The following is a 14,806-nucleotide window of genomic DNA, read 5'->3' on the forward strand; positions in this document are numbered from 1 at the left end:
TTCTCTAAATTAATATTATGCAGCAAACGGCGCGGAACATGGCCGTGCAGTTAAAATAAAAAGCCAATGAAGACAATACCCCGCGAAGAAGTCATCTCTCCCGCGTGCCCTCCATACCATATCACACACCAGCCGAGGAAGCTTATGCGGGCCAACAGCAGCACACGACGACGACGACGACGACGGCTACGTTACACACATACATAGCAGTGGCAGTAGACGGGCGTTCGTTTCGCAGCCCCCACGACATTATGATAATAAGGCGTCGTTCGGAGGATTAGAATAGGAGTCTCGCTGCAAGGCTTATTAAGACTTAAATTGGAAGAGCCCGCGGGGCTCCAAGAAGAAGCGGAAAAAGAAGAAGCTTGAATGTAAGCGCGCATGCGAGCGGGGATGGTGCATCGCACGGCGCATTATGGCCGCCTCTCTCTCTCTCTCTCTCTCTCTCTCTCTCTCTCTCTCTCTCTTGCGTGTGCCTTCTCCGCGCGTCTCGGATGGGGTCGAGGACATCCATCTTCCCTCTCCTGGGCTTATCTTCGCTCCCCCCCTTTCCTGACCCCTCGTGTGTTCCAAAGCTACGTCTCTTCCCCGCACACACACACATACTCTTCTATTTCGCTCGCGTTTCTTTGCCCCGATCCCGAGGGGAAGGCCCTCTGCGGCTTGTTCCATTGCCGGAGGGAAGCCGGCTTTGTACGCGCGCTCTGCTTCTTTTTTCGCTGACTTCCTTTTTTTCGGCAGCAACAGCACATACGGGCTCCTCTCATAGTGCGCGCGATACATTTTAGATATTTATAATTCCTCGGCGGCGGCGGCGGCGGCGGCGGCGTTGTTGTTGCTGCTGCTGCTGCGCTTGCCGTGAGCTGCATTATACATGAAGTTGCGAGAAAGAGCGCGCGTTTTTGGAATTCGCGCCAGGGAAGCCATTGCCGTTCGTCAATGATGGAGTGCGAGCTGAAAGTTTTATCAGCGTTTTCATACTTTATTCGCAATCCCCGCGGTAGCCCCTTTTTCACGCGGTATACTTCGCGAAGTACGATATCGTATACAATAGCGAGGCTGTGCGTCTAATTCTATATCCGAAAATAAAACGCACACGCGTCATCCTTAAAACCCAAAATATTATATCTCTCCCGCAGAACAATCGAATCAAACGTTAAAATCAGCTTAAACAAACGCACGCGCATCCGAATTTCCCATGCAGCGCGGCTGAATTATAGTCCGGATTATTGGCCGTTTGTATGGCTTTTTGATACTTTGTATACGCGCAGTCGGAAAACACACCCAGAAAGAGGGCAAACCAGATCCAGCACAGCTTCTCTCGAGGGTGTGTGAGAACGAGAGATACGTACATCCAACTAGAACAGACGAAACGCAAACGTAATCCCACTCGCAGTCGAGAGCGAATCCTCTATACTGGCATGAGAAAGCGCGCGCAGCAGTCGTATCGTAGATTCGGATTATCTTCCGTCATCTGCATGTTTATGAGCTTCTGCCTTGCCCTGATTGCGCCTCGCGCAGCGCACACACGCCCCGCAGGAGTATACAGCGCAATGGCGCAAAATACACGCGTATTATAATACGCGGCATCCACCTCCAACGTTATATTTTCAATTCGACTCAGGTATACACATAATGCACTGCTTCAAGGAGATCCTTCTTTTCCCGAAGCATACACGCGCTCTGGATAATCTCCTGACTATATAAAACCCGATAATTTTCGCGGACGAGCTCTCGCTTTAGTTCCGCCGCAAACAGGGGGGGGGGGGGGAGATAAACATCCGCTACGCACAGACTCTCGGCGGCGGCGGCGGCAGCGTACTTCTGTCGCTCTTTTTTCCTTCCGAGAAACGTTCACCTGCCGCGCGGTGGCGGCGGCGATGATGGCCGCTGATTAATTCGCGATTGGTCGGAGAGTATAGTATAGCGATGCGTGTACCGAGCGACGACGCGACGATCGCAAATTACCTACTCATCGCGTAATAGCGGAGACGTGATGCTTCTGCGATGGTGTCGAGGGGACGAGTCCACTTTTGCTCCGCCGCGTACGTAGTCTCTCCTCAACGAGATCGCGCTGCCGCGAAAAAATCGGGGACGTAGTTGCAGCCGGTGGTTGATGATCTAAGGATGATTAGCTGTGCGCGATTATTATTTTTTAATACGAATTAATTCGAGGGGCTGTTAAAAGCTTATCTTAACGCGCCGCGGACTTTTTAATTTCATCGGGAAAATTATAGGCGCGCGCGCGCAGGGAGGAGAAAAAAAGGAGGAAAGTGATTTTTAATATACTCCGCAGGCTTTATTTTATCGCGCGACTAAAGCGACGTAATAGCGTTCGGTTCTCGCTATCGCGGCTATCATCTTTGCCGCGCGGCGCTGATATTGTCGGATATCAGCAGAAAAAGTGCGAGCTCACGTGAGATGGCAAGATCTCTCATTTTGCGTAATTGCGCGAGGCTCTCGATTCTCTCTTTTATTCGACGCGCGACGTTCGTAAGCAATGATGCATTATTATTACGCAAAATAATGAAAAAAGCGTTCGCTGAAAAAACGGCGAGTTAGCGAATCGAGAGCGTCGTTGCTATCATTGTCTCGGCCATACATCACGACGCGCTGTTATTTTCCAGTTGGCTTTCCACTTGCACTGGATACGCTGCAGCTTTAGTCAACATTCGGAAGCCATAGCATTTTATCACGGCCATTCAAACCCCATTGGCCGTGCAGTAGAGATACCGCACATATCTATACACATCCCTGCTGCTGTCGCTGCTGTTCTCTCTGCATCCCTGCGCACGCTGAGCCCCGGCAGAATTTCACGTATAAACCCACGCGGCTCTGGAGGAAAAATCGGCCGGAAGGTAAACAGATCGTTGAGCCCACGCGAAATCTCTCTAGCTCCTCCGTCTGTCATTGAGCTACCGTGTGTGCTGTGGCACTTTGAGCGATTCGACGTTAAGATAAGCTGCGAGCTACAATGTATGCGCGTGTATCCATTACAAGATGGATGCGTGAGCCGAGAGAGCGCGGAAAGCCCGCTTATTATGTGGATCGTGGCGGCTCGTTTTTGTTCTTATCCGATCGCGATCTTGCCTCAAGAAAAGCGCGAGCGATTATTATTACTCGCTGCCAGCGAGCCTCGGGCTCTTAAGCGGACGCCGAGGGAGAGCGCAAGAATCTCGATGCGAATTATGAATTTAATTCGAGGGCGACGATCACGACGCAGCTCGCTGTTTAAGCATCCTCAGGCGGTGTGCTTCGGTTTCGAAGGTGCATATGCGAATTTCGATGCATTTTGTTGATGGGTGTGTGGTGATGACGTAAGTTGGGTCGTTTGGACTTTATGTATTATTGTTTTGAATGAACGAAACGAGAGGTGAGAGCTGCTCGAGCAGGAAGTACGAAGGGCAGTTATGCCTCAAAGGCTTGAATTTAATTCGTTTGTTCAACCTTCTCAAAAACCGCATTATGATCACGTGCTCGATTCAAGATTTACGCGCGCAGTAAGACTTTGTGGGCCGTAACTCACTTGCCAAGCTTTGATTACCTGCACAAATAGGCCGTCCCGGCATAATCAAGACATAATTCACACATTTTTAATAAAAAGAGCGTGCGCGCATAAATTGGCTTAATAGCACTTGGCCGTCGCGTTATTTTTGCGTTTGCTCAGAACGCTCGGCTGTAATTCACGAAAATTAGCATCCCACGACTGTTCCACCTAATTCGAGGAGTCGAAAACTCGACGTTTAAGAGCGCCAGTTAATGTCTAGACGAGAGAGCTCTCTCGCTTTATGAATAGTCCTTATGTAAGCAATTATCCACTCTCTCTCTCTCTCTCTCTCTCTCTCTCTCTCTCTCTCTCTCTCTCAAAAGTCGGCGGCGGCGCGTCATCGTTCGCGCAGCAGCAGCAGCCATAGTGCCCAAGAGAGCGTGCGCGCGTGTGTGAGGCCCGAAAAAAGAACGAGTGTACAGAAGGGGGAGACGCGGCGAAAGGTGCAGGAGGAAGAAGGGGGGAGCGAAGCGTTCAAGGCCAACGTGTGTCGGGGACCGGGGCCCAGTTTTATCCGAGAGAGGAGGAGGCGAAGGAGGGATGGATCTCTCGGACTTGGTATAGGCTGCAGAGGTGCCCCGCGGCGCGCGGCTTTGGGGACCACTCGGAGTGTGAGAAGGAGGGGAGGATCCGGCGACGAGGAAAAGAGAGATGAGAGCCGATCGCTGAAGAATAATTCCGCTGGATTGATTATTTTGATGCTGATGGTTATGGTGTTTTTGCTGTTGTTATTATCCCTGGCTTCAGCTGCTTACGATTTTGAATATTCGTTTGCTTTTAGTATTGCATAGACTTACGTTTGTTTGAAGGCTGGGATTAGAAAGTGTTATACGTAGCCACAAAAATATTCACTAACGACATCGTATTCGTAATCATAAGAACCGGAAATCAGAGAATTTCCTCAAAATTTGACCAACAAAAACAAGCCGGTGCTACCGAGAAAAAGAAAGATTTCGCAAGAAACCGGCCGAAGGAATGCCTTTGAATCCGATGCAGGGAAAGGAGCGCAGCTGACAGGATAGCGTTTGCCAGGCCATCGCGGGGCCTATCAAACGCACCCGTAAGGCCTTTGCGAATGTATTTACAAAGCCGGCGCAATAACGCTAATTGGCGTCTTCTTTGGGACGCTTTCTTATCTCGTCCATGCGACACTGGCTTATTATTATTATAAAATGTCGACTGTGTCGCTTCTCTGTTTGTCCGGCGATATAAACGAGGACTTTCATTACTTTATAAACGCTCGTTTTTGTCTTCGGAATTGACTTTTTTTCCTGATCTCGGAATACTATGTTTCTTAGTCAAATGTGTTTCAGGGAATGAGTGTATCACGCTCTATATCATGATTATATTAGGTGATTCATTTTTTTTCAAGAAAACTTCTATAGTGATTCATTGAGTACAAATTTCATATCATCACGTCTGTGAAATACACACTTTAAAATTCATCGCGCGGTATAAAATCAAGATAAACACAGCGCAGCAACAAAAAGCCATTCGAAGCCCATTTGGCGAATGGCAAACCGTTCGTCAGCCGTTTATTTTGCGGGCGAGTTTTATAGAAAAGCGATCGGATATCGCGTTACGGACTTCCTACGTTGCAGCGCACACAGGACGGGGGATGGTCGATATCATTCAATGGCGAGCGCCAATCGACGATCAGTCGACGCCGGGGAAGAGAAAAACACACACGCCCTGGTCGTTTGTTTCTACGAAGAAAGCGTGTATGCACGGCTATACGCGGCGGAGGATATGGAGGGAAAAGCTATTTTTCCAAGCGGAAACCGGAAATTCCGTTTTCTTCCGAGGCGAACGACGAGCGGCTGCTGCCACGTCAGCTCAGCATCCGCCCTTCTGCACGCTCGGCGAGCTTTTTATACCGCAGCGCGCGCACTGTCTATGACTAACGAAAAATAAAAGGGAATCGCGCGAGGCATCGGAGAATTTCAATAATGGCCGGCGTATAAGGCTTCGATTTATTCTACGAGAGCGAGCGAGTATACGCGTAAGTCTTGTCCGAAGCAACGTATATTTTAATTAACAGTACGTGCGTGCGGTGGCACGTAATGTATGCGCGCTGGGGAATTAAAATATACTGCATATAACGCTTGGAACCGTGCGCGGGTTTCAGTAAATTGCCGAGTTAATTTCGTGCTTTTTAACACCTTTCTTGCGTGTAAAAATCACCTAAAAATTCAATGTTTTTAACGATGCAAATTTTATGCATTGAGCTACACTCAGTATATCCGAGCGATGAAATTCATGAACGCTGATGTAATTCTACCTGTATCGAAAACGTGTTTGCTCTAATTTACATGCAAAGCATTCGGAAGCATCGAATGGAAAAATTACCGAACAATCATTAAAGGTCGGCATCACCTGCACACGAGTGAATTAAATTATAAGAAAAAAGCTCCGCCTCACACAGTTTCGGAGAATTAAAGTTTTGTTTGGACAGTAGAAACGGAGCATTTGCACTCTCAGCAGCGTTTCCTCCGCCTCTCGTTCTTTATGTTAATCGCTCGCGAAGATATACACTCGCTCCGGCGAAACATGCAACGCAATCAATGTAAAAGCCGTCCTAAAGCTCGCCGAATGCACGCGGTGGGAGGCAATTTTATAATACAAAACTAAGAGAGAATCCAGCCATTCCGCGAACGAAGAATTTCGGTCGCCGGTATACGGAAAGTTCAAGCGCGCGAGCGATTCGACGAGGATTCGTCGAGCGGAAAGCGATCGCAAATTTAGAAAATCTTCGTCGTGAACGAGCCCCGTTAGGCCAGGGAGGATGAGGTAAAAGGCCGGGAAGGTGGTATTTGCGCGAGCCAAACGATCCAAATAGAGAACAAACACAGGCTCACACGCACGCGCACACACACACACACACACATAGACACAGAGGGAAAACTGCGCTGCCGAGCGAGCGAGACAGCCTGCGAAAGTTCGAGTCGGGGGAGGTAGGTCGACTCAAAAAGGGATGGAGGAAATGGCGCGCGTTACGGAGAAATGGCGCGGAAAGCAGGGATAGTGACGCGAGCAATGGAAGAGAGAGAGAAAGAGAGCCGTCGCACACACACACACCGAATTTCGAACGAACGAACCGGTCGTGGGAGGATTCGCCTTCGCCTTTCTCTCTCTCTCTCTCTCTGCACTCGTTCTTCTTATTCTGCGTCCCTTTCTATCCGTCTGCCCGGCTCTGCTCTCTATCTGCGCTTTTTTTCTTCTTCGTGCCGCTGTCTTCCTGGAGTGAGCGGGACAAAAGGACTAGAGAGATATAATGGTTATACGCCGGGGACGAACGACGAACGCGTCTCTGTCGCGATTGTGAGTAGAAGTAGTGGTAGCAGTAGGAGAGAGAGAGAGAGAGAGAGATACACATCGAGTTTGGAGAAAGAGAGAGAGAGAGAGAGAGAGAGAGAGAGAGAGAGAGAGAGAGAGAGAGAGACGACGACGACGGCTAGACGCGTATCGTAGTGGAGGGCATAATGGACGAGTGATTTCTTTGGACGTAACGGTCCAGAAGCGAAATGCCTTTTGTGTTAGCTTAACGGTATAAATCTTGCATATTTCACAATATTGAGAGAGCTTGTGTGTTTTAAGAATTTTTTTTCTCCGAGCACACGAATCGCAGGCTTATTACGAAGAAATGAGAAGCTCGCAAAAGGGATGTAAATAATCGATTAGGGATAAGGGATAATAATACTGAAAAAAGAAATTACAAAGTTTCCTTAAACTTTGATTAGGTTCTTCAAACGCGGAGCCAATCTCCCTGAAAAATAAGATCGCGCGCTGCCCGTGTGGAATCCTCTATCGCCTCGGCGAGACAGTAAAGGTCTTCCGCTTCTAATGGACTGAGAGTAACTATCTGAGATATTTCGCTGCCGCGACGTTCTCCGCTTCCAAGCTACGTTCGTCCTTGAAAGTCACTTTTGCAATTACCGCGCGAGCGAGTTAGTCGGTTATCGTCGTCTCGTCTCTCGCGCGCTATATATACGTCGATTTCCTAATTAAAGTGGTGATTCGGCTCGGCCTTATCGCTCAGCGAGATCGACACAGACGTTCTCTTGTACAGTAGATTGCGTGGAATTTAAAATCGATCGGGTTTGTGAACTGAAAGGTTTTGTTTCGAAAATAGGGATTTTGTTGAGCGTGTTTGTTCGATGTTGCAAAACTGTGAATGAATATTATGCCATTTTAGGAATCGTCACGTTCTTTTGTAAGTTCATGATAGACATCGTCACAGTCGATTTAAAATTTTGTTAAAGGGTTACAGAGCATGTGTGTGTGTGCGAGCAGCGAAGCGAGCAGAGCGAAGCAGTGCCGTCATCTATCGGTCTCACCAGCAAGCTTCACGATCTCTATATTAATACATCGTATTCTAGCACGTATAAAATCCTTTAAAATCAATTAATAATTATACAATCGAGTAAAAATTGAAATTCAAATACGTAGCTCCGCTATTTTCAGCGTAACGATTACGCGCATGAATTTCAACGTAATTACATTTAACGACGCATCGCGATAACTTTCAAGCTAAGTGGATTTCGGATTAATTACAGGACAGCCGGGCGCGCTGCAGTCGTTCGAAATTTCTGCAGCAGTTCGTCAACCGGAATATCCAGTCTTCGAGAGTGTGCAACAGCAGCAGCAACGCTCTTGCAAAGTTAACGTGTTTTTAAACGAAGTCCCGCTTTCCTCAAATCGAGAACAACGACTCTGTGTGTACACACGGGCTTTATTAATTGCGTTTTTTAATACGTTTACTAAAAATTAATTCGTAATTACAAAGGCTATCTCATTCTACTCAGCAGTTTTAATAATGGAAATCTTATCGCGCAACATTGCCGACACCGCCGCGCCGCCTTGTTTGCAATGAAAATCGCGTTAGTTGCCGGAAGATTATTTGTTTTTAATTCTGCCTAACTGGACCGCTGCTGTGTTGGATGCGAACCGGAGTGTAAACTTGACGATGCGTTCAACTGTCTCGCACTCTGTGTACGTCGGCAAAATCAGAAATAGCTAGAGCTAGAAATATTTACGCGACGGTAAGCCTGCTCTGACCGAACCAGCGTTAAAAGGGCATCAAACAGCGTGCGCGGGGTGAGAAGGAAAAAAAAAGAAAATTAGAAGAGAGGCGGCTTCGCTTATTCGAAATTGTATCGAGGCGGATACGTGTCGAGCCAACGATGCGGCGGTAGCCGGTCTCTCTCACTCTCTCTCTGTGATGCCAAAAGAGGTTTTTAAAGACACGACGCGATGAGGAGGACGTAGCAACGAAGCGCCGCAAATGGCGATAGATTGAATTAAGATTGCACGGCTCTTGCAAAATGAGCCAATTATGAATTAATTGCGCGCCACGGTAGCATTATGAGTTTTAATATCCGATTATGTCTTAACAACCTATCCGAGCTCATCTGCTCTGCTCGCCCTGCTGCCGCCGCCGCCGCCGCCTCGACGAGTGTGTTGCGGTGCGTGCTTTGCTTGCGAATGTAATATACTTGTTTTCTTCTCTTTGCTCCTAAATAAAATTCCATTATGCAGATTCTAAGCTCCGCCTTGATTTTCCCATGACTTTTTGCTGCACTCGTTCACTGGTTAACTCCTACTCGTTAGATTTCCATTTGGAAGCGCGTCATTTTTTAATAACTGATATTCCGCGCGATGCATAATGCGCTGCGGTAATCGATGAATCATTATCGCGCGAATAAACAGAATTCACGAGAACAGTCGGGGAAAAAAACAACGAAAACGAATAAATGCAGGCTAATTTTAATTTCATGACAAACAATGCCATATCCCCCCTATCTTATTTCGAAATTAGGCGATATGTGGGCATACTCTGCGGCCGCACTCAACCGGACATTGTTCTTCCATTACCGTACCCCAAACGTTCTCCTCATCCCTCGCCCTTCATCTCTTTCCGACTTTTGTCATTATCGCGCCTGGGTATAAGTATACACGCCTTAATTTGTGGCTCCGCGAAACTTGAGCAAAATATAACACAGCGAGGCGCGAATCCAGAGGCTGTAATTATTCGTTAGCCCGCGAGGAACGAGAAACAAGAGAGACAGAAGGGATAGCGTATGTACACAGAAACGTACTAACTGCGTTTCGTACGTGCTTGGACTTGTGCCCAGTACAGAGAGCACAAACGTGCGTGCGTGCAACTTCATGTGGACACGTACGTTATGATGTGAGCATTGCCATTTCGTATTCGCCGGTTCTATCGGGTATCTTGTCTACTGGAAATCTACCGTTCGTTCTCGATTTATCGCCACTTTCTTGTCGCGTTCAGTACATGGATCGCTATTTTTAGGTTGAAAGGAATTTCGGAATGATTTTTGTGAAAGTGAGAGGCTTTATCTTTTTTTTTTGGATTACAGCTATTTCGCGTAGTCCTGAAGTGGCAATTTTGTTTTAAAACAAAATTTAGATGCAAGAGTGGAGGAATTATGGAACAAAACCAATTTGCTCGATCGATAGCCTGCACTTAAGGATTTAAATACAAAAAATATTTCTATGTTAATTCACTCGATCAGTGCGCAAAAATCACCTGGCTCTACTCTTAAATAATTCATGAAATTTTCAGCGAAGAGGAAGAAGAATCAAGCGCATTGTACTTCGTTTGCGAAGAAAAAAACCCACGGCAGGACTTTTCCAAGACCCAACGGTCATCAGCCGGCAAAATTCAGCAACCGGAAAACCCTACTACCCAGTCACCCGACGGATGGGCGTTATCTCGAGAAGTGCCTTTGAAAAAAAACGATGTCCCGTTGTATCGTGAGTCGTAAATCACCGTACAACGCAAGCTGCTTCGTCCCGAAACCCTTGCGAGAAAAAGGAAAGCGTCCGCAGTAGCAGCGAGGGAAATTCTTCGTCGCTAGCTGCACCGCACGCAAAAAGGGTCAGCGAGAAATTCCGCAGAAAAGGGCTGCCGGTATTGCCGCAAGATGCTGGCCGTCCGCGTAACGGCATTTCCCGACCGCATGGTGCCGTTGTTGCTATTGTCCTCACGCGGTCAGAAGTGTCCTTTTTTTACGGCTATCCGAACGGGTGTCGGCGCTGCAGTCTACCCTCGCTGCGCTAGGATACCTTTTACGACGGTGCAGTAAACTCGTAAAAAACTCACCGCGCGCAAGGTCAAGACGTTGTCCCGAGATGCGCTTGTGCACGTAGACAAAAAAACAAGAACGACCGTGCAAATCCAAGGTCCCTGCACTTTTTGTCAGAAGGTCGTCGCGTGTTTCTTCGTGTAGATTTTAATGCGGCGACGGAGATACGACGACACTGGCTCGATTCTCCGAGAGACTCGTTTGTTCGCTCGCCTTTGTGTTGACGAATTCGGTAATTTTGTTTTCCCCTCTCTCGTATTTTTCGAAGAAGTATGGCCTCTGCGAGGGTATACACTTGGTTACGGTGAAATTAAAAATTACGCATTCCGACGCGGCCGACAAATTGAAAGCGTACAGTAAATACAACTGGGAATAACTCGGAACGAGAAAGAACTCTCGATGATAAATCGAACGGTGTATCTCAAGCAGCTTGCTGAATCATCGCTTCTTTTTGACAAATGAAAATCCCCTTCGATGCCGCAGCAGCAATTCACAAAACTTCGCATAATGTAGCAGTGCGATAACTCAGAAGCTCGCTTATCCCTCAGCGAAATTCCTCGAATCTTCCGCGTCCCTTATTACCTTCGCGACTACACATATTTTCGTTAATTTAACACAGCTTCAGTGACGCAAGCTCGCGAGATAAATCTCTGAAAAAAAGTCCGGCGAGTAAATTTCATTTTAAAAAAGTATTACCCGGGCGTATAAATATATATGTACGTATATATAGCTATAGGTGCGCGAGCGCATAGGGCGCCGCCGCTTAACGCGCGCATAGTAGGTCGCTTGCGGAAACCCATGTCCGAGACGTATAGGCAATCTTGCAAATGAGAATCGTGAATAACGAGAAGCGTTAGCGCCCCCGCTGCAATATCCCGGGCCCTCTCTCTCTCTCTCTCTCTCTCTCTCTCTCTCTCTCTCTCTCTCTCTCTCTCTCTCTCTCTTCTGCCTCTCGGGAGAAGTGTGTATAGGTATACAAGCCCGTGTAAAAAGCGGGTATATACAGTTATATTCGATACGTAGAGCTGGTCTCTCTCTCCCGGTATTTTTTTTCTCTCTCGCCGCCGCCACCTATTGGCTCGCTCGCGCGCGCACACGTTGCTGATAAATTAAACGCCATATTGTTATTTTTCATTACGGGCGAAAATTTTAAATTTTCCCCGTTACGCTGCAGGCCAGTAATTTCGAACTAAAACCTAACTTAGTTTTAATGCCTCGCGCGCGAGAACGCAAGTTATGGGCGCTGTAATTTACAGTGAAAAAGCTTGTTCGTTTCTGCAATTAAATTTTTTATAAAAAAAGCACACCTCTTCCCTTCTAAACATCTGCTTTCGTTCCGCATCAATTCTTTTATTTAATCAAACCCAAAAATCGCCCCATAACCGATAAAGGACTCGGCCGAAATATCCCGAAACATAAGCTGAACCCGCAGTGGCGTCCGAGCGCCAGATAATCGAGGGGAAAAAAGAGAGAGAGATTTCTCGCGATCTCTCGCACTGCAGTAGTAAGAGGCTAGATAATACGGCGGTTATCGGCCTGCTGAGATAGCTGACTACTCGCGCGTCACGTGGCGCTCGAGACTTTTCCCGGACGATCTTCTCTCTCTCTCTCTCTCTCTCTCTCTCTCTCTCTCTCTCTCTCTCTCTCTCTCTCTCCCTCTCGAGCTAAACGAAAAGTCAAGCGCCTCTCCCTCACCTCTATACGGCGCGTGTATATAGGTATACACGCATAGGGGGGCAGAGGCGCCCAGAGTAGGTAGGTATATACTGTACAGCCAGCCCCCAAGCGCGCGGCATACGACTGCAGCATTGGCCATTGCTTGCTGCAGCAATGGCCTATTTCGCTCGAGAGTACGACCCATTTCGCGCATAAGAGCCCGTCCTTTTTCAGTCTTTCCCGCGTAGCCTCGGGCGAGCGGAGAAACTCCGGAGCTCTGCTGCTGCATGTGCACGTATCTACTAAGACGCGCGCAAGCGGACGGGCCCGAAGAAGCAGTGCTCGCCGAGTCGCTTGGCTTTATGCGTGGAAGAGCTCGTACGAGGAAAGTCACGTTTTTTTCCCGCGGTGCAGCGTCGACTGTATTACGAGAAAAGTTGCCGGTAATAAGCTGCGAATTTCGTCATATACCTACGCACGGACAATATTGACTCGCTGAACGCGAAACGAATTGTTTAAATAAGCTGTTTCCAAACGCGCGACGCGTCGCGGTATTTACTCCCAATAATAACAATTCCAACTACATACACGCGCTCGGAGATATAAATAATTCCTGGCGCCGGCTCACTCTATTCAAAGCGCATAAAACCCGCGTAAAACCAGGCTTTCAGCCGAATATCTCTCGCGTAAAACAAGCCGTGCAGAGTCCGGGCTCTGCAAAAAAAAAAAGCTCACCCTCACCCCCGTATCACACTCGCAGCATAAATCTCCGGACTTTATCCGGGCAGTTTTTTCTCTCACTCGCGCAAAGCTTAATGACTCATGCCCTCTCTATATTTTCGCGTATAGCGACAGTCCTGTTAACATGTACGTACACACACACACACGCACACAGGATCGTCGCCGCAGTTTATGCTAGGCATTATCCCGACATTACCTGCCAGCGGCGTCGGGAAAACCTAGGTGCCACTCCCGCAGCACAGCCTCTGCTGCTGCTGCTGCTGTGTGTTTAGGGGTGGGAGAGAGAGGCGAATGATTAATGACTGCGCCAGGGGGCAACAGCCATTGCTCGCGGCGTGTCGTGTGATGCGCAGCGGAGTTCGCGTATGTGTGTCGTCGTTGTTGGTTAATTAATCAGATATCCGTGAGAAATTAGCGATGCTCCGGCAGAGAGAGAGAGAGCTTTCTCTCCGATCAAATTGCGCGCGCGCGCGCGCGAGAGAGAGAGAGAGAGAGAGAGAGAGAGCGTCAGGTATTGTATACATACGAGCGTTCGGTACACGCGCATGTTTATGTTTTTAGCACGTACTTCCAATCGGCAGCGCAAGCGGTGGCCTTATTAGCATATACGTGCGGCTGCAGCTGATCGTGATTTCCACGTTATACTACTGGCTTATTACGATTTTGCAGAGAGACGCCGATGATGGATTGTTCGTGATCGGTTGTACGCAAAATTTTCAGACGCGCAATTTATATACGTAAACGTATCAAGACTTGGGCAATCAAAAGGCTGTGAAAAAATTGATGTCCGCGTGTGGCGAGTAGTACCGCGCGTAATCGCCACGAGCGTTTAAAAAGACATCACGACACCTGTAAACGACTGCGCCCGGCCATTCGCATCGGAATAAATCATAAAACATATAAACATCATCGTAAAAAGCTCGTTTACAGGCCGTAAAAGAGCCGTATAGAGAGCCCGCAAGACGAGGCGCGCGCGCGCGCGTATACGTACACACAGCGAGCGTCGGCGCACGGCAGGACGAGAGCTTACGATATAAATAGCCATTTTTGCAATGATATAAAAAAGCACAGAGTACCACTATAGCCCATCTCATGACTGCTGAGAGTATCGTTCTTCCTGATGCAATGATGGCTCTTGTATAGTTTTAGGGGTAGTTTCGGGCGGGGGGACGACTATAGGGGAAGTTGCCGCTGCGATTCGATGCGGCGTTCCCAGCTGCTGCCGCTGTCGCTGGTGGGGACCTCTCACACACTCGCGCGCTATCTAGTCTAGCCAGGCTCACGGACAGGACAACCACACGCACACAGGGTAGGGATGCAAGCCTAGGCAAGCTCTCGCGACGCCGGCAGTTGAGGCGCATGAGCACCACTTTTATTGATTCCGTAACTGCCGCCATGATACTGGCGCGTTCCAGGGGGGTGGGAGATGCCCCCGACGACGAGGACGACGACGGGGGTGGAGTGAGCCGGGCTAGACTGGAGGGAGGGGGTGAGGCTGATGGGGTGGAAACTCTGCGGAGATAAAAAGGAACGAGGGTCGCTCGCTGCGCAGAGAAAGAGTGAGAGAGAGGTAGAGGGCTTGATGAGGAGGAAAGAGAATGGAGAAGGACGGGAGTGTAGGTGTATCTTACGTGCAAAATAAAAATGCAGAGGAGGCAGAAAACGAGCTTACCCGCACTACTCCCTCGCTGCTGCTGCTGCACAGTCCATATTGTCCGAAAATGCGATTACGCTGAAATGAAAAATAAACGCT

At 48.4% G+C, this 14,806-nt stretch overlaps 1 protein-coding gene across 1 annotated transcript in view; it reads right to left on the minus strand.

The window, feature by feature from the left end:
* Positions 1-14,806, minus strand: part of LOC100679373 — a 265,016-nt gene that overhangs the window by 35,182 nt on the left and 215,028 nt on the right. The window contains exon 5 of the mRNA XM_016985406.3: positions 14,726-14,785. Within this exon, the coding sequence (XP_016840895.1) occupies positions 14,726-14,785 (60 nt within the window). The remainder of the gene's footprint in view (positions 1-14,725; positions 14,786-14,806) is intronic.

The sequence above is a fragment of the Nasonia vitripennis genome, chromosome 4 (genome assembly GCF_009193385.2).
Source record: "Nasonia vitripennis strain AsymCx chromosome 4, Nvit_psr_1.1, whole genome shotgun sequence".
Taxonomy (NCBI): domain Eukaryota; kingdom Metazoa; phylum Arthropoda; class Insecta; order Hymenoptera; family Pteromalidae; genus Nasonia; species Nasonia vitripennis.